This window comes from Fulmarus glacialis, unplaced genomic scaffold, assembly GCF_000690835.1.
Source record: "Fulmarus glacialis isolate BGI_N327 unplaced genomic scaffold, ASM69083v1 scaffold41434, whole genome shotgun sequence".
In the NCBI taxonomy this organism is placed as follows: domain Eukaryota; kingdom Metazoa; phylum Chordata; class Aves; order Procellariiformes; family Procellariidae; genus Fulmarus; species Fulmarus glacialis.
Genome location: NW_009206882.1, coordinates 273 through 8,411, shown reverse-complemented (window position 1 = coordinate 8,411; position 8,139 = coordinate 273). Strand labels below are relative to the sequence as shown.

Here is an 8,139-nt window from a genome sequence, read left to right as displayed (position 1 = left end):
CTAAAGCAAATTTCCAAATTCCATTGCCCAGTTAAGAAAGCTTTGTTCATTCCTGAAGTATGTTGCTGTCCTTGTGGAGCTACTGATAACTGATGTACCAAGAGTGGATGTCTGCCATAAAGAAGGCAGATTTAAAATTCTTGGTCTGCTGCTCTGGGTTTTGCGTGTCTCAGGAGAGCAGAAGGACTCAGAAGAGAGATGTGCTGTCTTCTAGGCATCTTGTGCTAATGTTGACATTACGATGATATAAGCAGGTTGAGCAAATGCAGTGGTCTAGCTGGCATCCACCTTATAAAGAATCTTAATTTGAGTTTCTCTGTGATGCATGTATTTGGAGATCTTAGTTTTTGTTTTCAAAAGGCGAGTAAATGAATTTTAATCTTGCATGCTAGCACGGTTAATGGTGTAGTCTTACAGAAACCAAAAGGTAGATAACCACTGTTATCAAACTGAAGACTCTACACACAGTATCAGTTTGATTCTTACATCTTTGGAGAGTTGTTTGGTTAAATACTGGCTTTGAAGTGTGCAGAGTGTCTTTGTGAATAGCAGATCATTCACATTTAAGAAGCATCAGCTGAGAGGTTCTGGTGTAAAGTGTGGTCCAACAGTAGTAACCTTTAAAAAAAAATCTTTTTTAGGTGGAGGCAGAAAGGCGAGCACATGAACAAGAGGAGAACAAGGCAAGTGAGGAATACATTCAACGGCTCCTTGCAGAAGAAGAGGAGGAACACAGATTGGCAGAAGAGAGACGAAGGGAGATGGAGAAACAGCTGAAGCAAGATGAAGAGTTGGCCTGGCAGCTGAGTAACAGTCTGGTGAGTTAGGATCAAGGGGGACAGTAGAAAACATGGATGGTAGTGCAAACAACTTAGACTTTTCAGAGAAAAAGTTAAAATTTTGAATAATTTAAATTTATTTTAATTGTAGTTGGAAGCTGTTGTCAGCCCCCAATACTTTAGATCCTTGATTGACCTTTAACTTTTAAAGAACCAATGGGAGGGTGAAATATCCCAAACATTTCCACCTGTGTAATATGCACTTGAAATTTGTGCTTGATGTTTTCATTGTGAAACATTTTAAAATGTTGGTTTTCTTCTGTATACTTCCTTTTCCCCATGATTTTAAAAATACTTTGGAAGAAATTGATGTCTGTAACCTGTACTGAAAAAAAGGAACGTACGATGAAAGTTTACCTTATGTTTTTTTGGGTTGGTTTGTTTGTTTGTTTTGTTAATTTGTTTTGGGGTTTTGGTTGGTTGGTTTTTGCTACCTGATAATAGTTCTAATGATGAAACCTGTGTACTTATTTGACGAAAACCTCTTCTCTCTTAATGCCAGATACAGGAAAGCGTACAGAACATGTAACATTTCTTATTCCATAACTCTCCATTACTTATAGTTCTAGAATTCTTTGGACAAAAGTAACTAATTCTGCAGCAGAAACAAAGCAGTTCTCTGGGGTTTCTCCAGTTTGTGTTGTGATTTGTTTTATATAATGCTGTTTTTCCATGTTATCGAAGAATGACGATTCCAAAGGACATGTGCTCAGCAGTCCTTCACCAGCAGGCAGTCTCTCATCTGAAACATCCCCAGCTAATTTGTGCAAGATGAAGAGCAAACCAAGCAACTCTGGAGACATTCAGAAGTAATTAATTCAAGTTTTTCTTCCTTAGTAACTGGTCTGTTTCTTGGTATAGTGTCCCTCTCTTCCATTTGCTTCCTTGGAATCCTGTAGTCCAACTTCCCTGGATAATCTGGGGCAAATGTAAACTGTTGAGTGTTAAAACATCTCCTGATAATATGGAGGAGAAGGGAAACACTTGCCCTTCTCTTGTTTTTGTTTGTCAGAATGAACCTGTAGAGCTTGATTAATGCAAAGGACTGACAATTCAAGAAAAAAAAGTTTTAAAAGGTATACTTCTTTTTTTCCTTTAAGGTATCTGTCTCCAAAGCTTCATCATGCATTGGGATCAACATCATTCTCTAGAACAACAGAAAGAGGCAGGATTGACTCTGACTCAGTGGTAACTAGAGTTGTTTTGTTATAAATCTCAGTGTTAGTAATTATGGGTTATTTTCCCCTTGCCTGTAGGATTGCCAATCCTATATTCCCCTTGTACATCAGCACTGGGCAGTTTATCTTGCCCTTCTTGAACCTTCAGTATTCATGATTCCGGAATGGAATCTGGAATCCGTGGAAGCGGAAGAAACCATGCTTGGCAGTTCACAGATGCACACCTACGGCTTACTTCGATAGTTACCTTGTGTAGCCTTACAAGTACCTTACCTGAATGTCTTCAATGAGCTCTGGGTTGCAACCAATGGTGCATAAAACTAAAATAATGGTTCATTTTGGAGGAGGTTGCACTCTGATTTTCATCGTTCCATATGTCTGTCTGTCTCTCTGATCTTTCCTGTTAAGCTTCAAAAGATGAGCAGGCTAATACCTTGAACAGTTGATTTTAGTCCTTGATAAGAGGAGAATGCTGCAGTTGTGGTTTTGGTCCTTTAGCTAGGCTTCTGTAGGTTGTTTTAAATATTTTCATTAATATTAAACAGCTATGGTTTTTTTTTAAAACGAGAAGAATCCAAGTTAATATCCCAGAGTAATTATGAGCAGTGCAGCTATGAGAAGTGAGATTTGCATGTTATTCGTATCCATTGGCTTTTGATAAATTTACTTTATTAGTGGTCTCTCTTTTTTCTTCAGACCAGTAGCAATGAAGGCAGCAGTTCTGCATGGCAAGATGAGCAAGAGGAAATGCCAACACTGTCTCCACAGCTGACTGGTGTGATTAAAGATTCCAGTGTTAAGGATTCATTTTTGGAATCATGCATGAACTATTTCAGTGCCTCAGCTTCAGGGGAAACCGTTGCTGTCAAGCAGGAAAAAACACCAGGACCAAATTGTCTAGGAGACAAAGTTCCAGATGCGTGTCATGGAAGCACAAAAGGGGAAGGGTCTAGAACAGTTCTTTGTAGATCCAAAGGAGAAGATGATGGAATTGAGTCAGACAGTGGCAGTTTAACACATGTAGAAAGCATAAACCTTGAAGACTCTGCTGAAACTTGTACCCATATTCAGTCAGCAACAAATTCTGTGATGTCTGACAGCAGAAGTGTAATATATGATCTCGTGAAGGTGGCTAGACACTCAGATGAAGAGAAACCAGAGAGACTGCAGAACGCTAAGGAGACTCCAAAAAGAAAGTCACTGGAGCTACCAGCTGAAGCAGTGGTTGACTTGTGCATGCTTGATAAGAGGAGAAAAACTTTTCCAGAAAGTTTAGAGGACCAAGGGGAGCAGATAAATGATTTTAACTTGCAAATGCAGAAAGCCTTTGAGCAGGAGTTCTATGAAAGGCGTATGCAAGAGGAGCAAGACAGGATTTTGGCTCTGCAGCTACAAAAACAGATCAACAAGGAGGAAAGGACACTTAATCGACAAAAGGGCTCTCCAGATGAGTACCTTCTTCGCACCAAACCGCCTCAGTCTGTGAAAGACTCTCCTGCTAGAAAGGGAAGTTCTAAGATGGCAAAAGACTCAAAGGTACCAAAAAAACAGGCTGAAACAAATCACCGCAAGACTCGGAAAAGTTCTTACAATGAAAACTGGCAGTCCCCTACCAGAGTCCGAATGAAATCGCCCAGCATCAAGGGAGGAAAAGTTTTGAATTGTGTGGTTAATACCAGTGACGCAAATGATATTTGTTCACTACCTAAGAATAAGCAAAAGACGATCCTTCAGATGTTTAAAAGCTCTGTGGTGGAGTAGATCAACAGAACCACAGACACATGGTGGAATGAGAATTAAAACTGTGGTAATGCTTTCTCCTGTGTTAGGCAAAGCTTGCTGTAAACAGTTTTAAAGTTGTTGGTTTTGAGGGGGATTGCTTTGAGTCACAAAGTTGTGTATTCTGAGAAGTTTTAATAGCATATGCCCCCAAGACTTTAAAAAATTTTAATTGTTTTTTTCTTGACTACAGCTTATTTTCTAGCACTTGTACTTACATAATTTTGAATGTGAATACTGTTAGTGTTTAAAACCAAAAATAACTGATGGCCTTATCTTAAAAGGCTCCGAAATCTCATTCTATGGAAAGGATGCGTGTTCCACAGAGGAAACAAGCAAAAAAATGGGTCTGTATTTCCAGTTGTCTGCCAACTGCAAGGTGGAAGCTTCACTCGGCATGACCACTGTTCTGTTAGCCTAAATCCCAGTAACATGCTTCAGTTTATTTGTTGAATTGCATTGTTTGCACGACAGTTAACATGAGTATAAACGGACAGTCTTGCAGACACACCCCTTCTCTCTCCCTCTGATATACTAACTCCTTTCTTAGACAAAGAGGGAAAAACGACATCATTCTCCCACTGCCAAAGCCAGGGATCTTTCATAGATGCCAATAGTATAAGTGGTTGTGGGCTTGTATTTAATTCTGTTCATAGAGGTCACTTCTGCAGATCTGACTCTTGGTGTCATTAGGAAAAAGATACTTTTGTTTTCTTATTGCTAGTGTTCTGCAACTTTATTCTTGTACGATAATATTACCTATATTAGTGTTACTCAATTTTCATACTCAAACTGGTTTGAGTCTGATTAAAAACACATACTATTAGAAAAAATAGTTAGTCCAGAAGACAGTTATGATGGAGAAAGTTAAACCAAAAGGGGGAAAAACAACTGAAAACTGGAGTTGTCAGTAATGACATAACTATAATTAAAGATGCACATAACTACCATGCCTGGCTGTAACTGTTCACCCCCCATTTCGAGAGGGACTGCCAAATACTCTCTTCCAGTTGGGCTTAAAACTGACATCATTCAAAAGAATTACAATTTAGACATGTGGGGAAGCTGAGGCCTGTAGGAAGTTGAGACTCGTGAAGAGCTGACCAGCTGCTACTCAGCAGAGGGAGTATTCTTGCTAGATTGTTTTATCTGTTGCTATTATGAAACCATCTTTTGGCCTTTCTTTGCTTGCAGTGAGATACTTTTCCACTGTACGTGTTTGAAAGAGAACAAAGCACCAATCTGCATTGCTGCAGTGTGTGTGCTAATCAAAGTTTGCAAATGTTTTAAATTTGAACTTTTTTTGAACCTCATTGATGATCTATAGACTTTAACTCATTTCTAGGAAATTTGTAGGAAAATACTTCAAAGCAGTATCTTCTGATGTTTTAAGTTTAAAAAAAAAAAAACCAAAACCCAACCTGAAATTTTATTGAAAGCATGAGCAGCACCCCAAGCCAAAAATCTGAATTGGTTTTTTCCTTTGCCTGCTTGTCTCTGTTAATGGTGGGTTTCTCATAAATAAACGATCTATTCTAAGATGCTTTTTGAGAAAGTTGCAATGGGTGACCAGTTGCAAATTGTTCACTGTTCCTCTTGCTGCCTCAACCATTGTGCTGGAAGCCTTCCTTCAATATAGATCTGTTTCTGTTTAATCCTTACCTTTGTTCGGGTTGTTTTCTGTCTTACCCAGGCAGTTAAATATAATACTTCATTTATTAAAAGTGTTCTTTAAGGCAGAGATATTGACTGTTTTCATTCTAGTGATGCTCAGCCTTTCTAGTCATGATAAGCATGTAAGAAGTAAACTCTCTATTTTCAAAACAGATGAGGAGAAAGAGTTTATTTTTTAAGTCTATTCAGCCTCATTTTACAATCCATTTCTGAAGTCTGATGTTTATTTTTAACTTGCTTGAAAGATGGTTCTTGCTCTGGCATGGAGCTCCTCCTTCCAAGATTACGTCTCCCAACAACTGCTGCCGTTCTCGAGTATGCCTGAGCAGAGGCACCACGTGCTCCTCTGATTTACCGACATTTTGGTGTAACAGGTTATTTAGGATTTCACAGCAGGTTGGGAATGGTTTGGAGTGGTGCAGGGCAGTTCCTGGTCTCTTCCCGCACAGGTCACCCCTGCAGCCATCTGCTGCCAAACCCCTGAAGTTTATGCCTGATGCAACTGTCTCTGCAGTGTGAGACACTTTGTTTCTATGGTCCTGATGGTACTGCTGTACCCTCTGAGGGGTCTGAGTGTCTGCCCTGTTCTTCTCAATCACTGCCTTTAATGTCCAGCACCGAAAGAGTCAGAATCTCAAGTGTTTTGAACTGCTGGCCGTTCATATGCAAGAAATAATCTCGCATGTATTAGAAATTCTGACCCTGGTTAATTGCTGTATTTTTCTCGGATCAACCATCATCTACCCCAGTACAGCAGTGCTGGCTTTGGAGTTGCTTTTATGGCCAGGTCCTGATGTTTCATAGATACTTGGTGAAAAAGGAAGGTAAGCATGTGTGGTCATACAGGTATATATCCAGATAAACACTAAAGAGCTGAAAAGAATGAAGCTAGAAATGAAATATATATCCCCCAACAGCCTTAATCTTCATTAGAGTTAAACTTCATCTACTGCTCTGTTTTCTGGGGCTAGCTCTGTCCCTGTAGCAGGCTGACACTAAGCAACATACACTTAGTCATAAGATAGGAGGCATTTTGTTTAAAAAACACAGTATGAGAGCTCACTAATCCAGCAGGATCATGCAGTCTCGCTGAGCACACCTCAACAACGTGGAGTGAGCTGCCATAACAGCTCACTGCCAGTGATAGGGTTCCTACGCTTGTGCCACCTCTGGCGCTCGGGTACTCTGCCATCTAATTCCAGATGTTAAAGGGGTAAGGGAGGCATTGAGGGGCGACAGGATGAGGGAGAATTTCCCTTTTGGGCAGCAATGTGCCTTGTGCAGCTCACTCAGCTGCACCTGAAGCCGTGTCCCAGTATATGGGATTGCTGCATTTAACACCAGTTTCATTCCCTTTTCTTCCACAAGTTGTTTTGCGGATTCTTTCTTTTCCCTTTTAAGGTGTCCGTTATGTGTCTCTTCCATATAAGGCTTATGAAATGCACTAAACTAATCCCAGTTAGAAGTTCGATAAGGGGGGGGGCTTTTCGCATCTTACTCGTCAGTCTTGCGCGGACATACTTCCTTGCCATCAATAGCAAATCCTTCTGCTGTGATTCCACTGAAAATAAATACAGAAATTACAGAAACTAGCCATTTCAAAGGTCTAAATAGTACAGAAATGTATTTTGGTGTGTGTGTATATATGGGGGGTGTTAAAGTATTTGGGGGTTATTTGTGTTTTTCCAACTTCCTGGATTTTGTTCTCAGTGTAAGAATGACCTCTTACATAAGAATAATTTTTTTAAGCAGAATTGAAAAAAAGCAGGACTAAAAAGTCGATCATTAGCTAAAACCCAACCTTAACTGCAAAATATACAAAACCTATAACCTATACCAGAACACCAGTCCAGCAGCCTCATCCGAGGTGGGGTACTGCAAGCCCTCAGGTCCCAAAGATGATCACATTCCTTACTGCATGCGTGGCATAATATTCTCACCAGGCACCTCTTTGGCCTGTCCTTTTGGGTTTTCCTTGTTGGAGGGTGGAATTTGGCCACTGCCGAGTGCGTTTCGGTTGCACCAGCAACCTGTTTCCATTGCTACGATCTGGGAACTTTGAAGCAGGTGAAATCAGCTTTGACTGGTTTAATGGTGTTTGTGAAGCAAGAGTCCGTACTTAGGCTGTCTGAGCTGGTGTAACGGCTCACTGCTGCTCAAAAGGGTGAGCTCACCTTCTGCCTTCAGCTAGCTCTAGTGATTTATTTGTCCCCTTTGTGAACAAGTTCAGCTCATCCAACTGCCAGGAAAAAAAAAAGCAAGTACCAAAAAACCCAAATACTTTGACAGACTTGGTCGCTTTCCTGAGAGCCAGAGCTGTTGTGGGGATGGGAGGTAGGGAGAGGAGCAAGAGAGGGAAGCAAGAGACTTCTAAGGAAACCTCTGCTTTCTGTGGTACTCACTTTAGTTGACACTTGTTAATGACAAGGTGCTCTGCAGAACTCCAGCCTCCTGACAGTGTTGGCAGCAAGCCAGACACATGCTGTGTTATGTTGTAAAACAACTGAAAGTAGTAAAATGTTCCTTTTCTATGGGTGCGATTTCTGCAGGTAGCATAGGGATCGAAAACACCCGGCGTGCTTGTTGTTGAGGCTGTTTCTCTTCCGACTTTGAAGAACTGACAGCAAAAGTATCCCAATAGCAAGGGCTGCCATGTAATGAGCTCCCTT

At 40.6% G+C, this 8,139-nt stretch overlaps 1 protein-coding gene across 1 annotated transcript in view; it reads left to right on the top strand.

The window, feature by feature from the left end:
- RNF168 (ring finger protein 168, E3 ubiquitin protein ligase) overlaps positions 1–3,778 on the top strand; it is a 6,813-nt gene extending 3,035 nt beyond the window's left edge. The window contains exons 4-8 of the mRNA XM_009575908.1: positions 642–818; positions 1,524–1,648; positions 1,940–2,027; positions 2,362–2,364; positions 2,714–3,778. Coding sequence (XP_009574203.1) covers positions 642–818; positions 1,524–1,648; positions 1,940–2,027; positions 2,362–2,364; positions 2,714–3,778 — 1,458 coding nt within the window. The remainder of the gene's footprint in view (positions 1–641; positions 819–1,523; positions 1,649–1,939; positions 2,028–2,361; positions 2,365–2,713) is intronic.
- Positions 3,779–8,139: the final 4,361 nt, after the last annotated feature.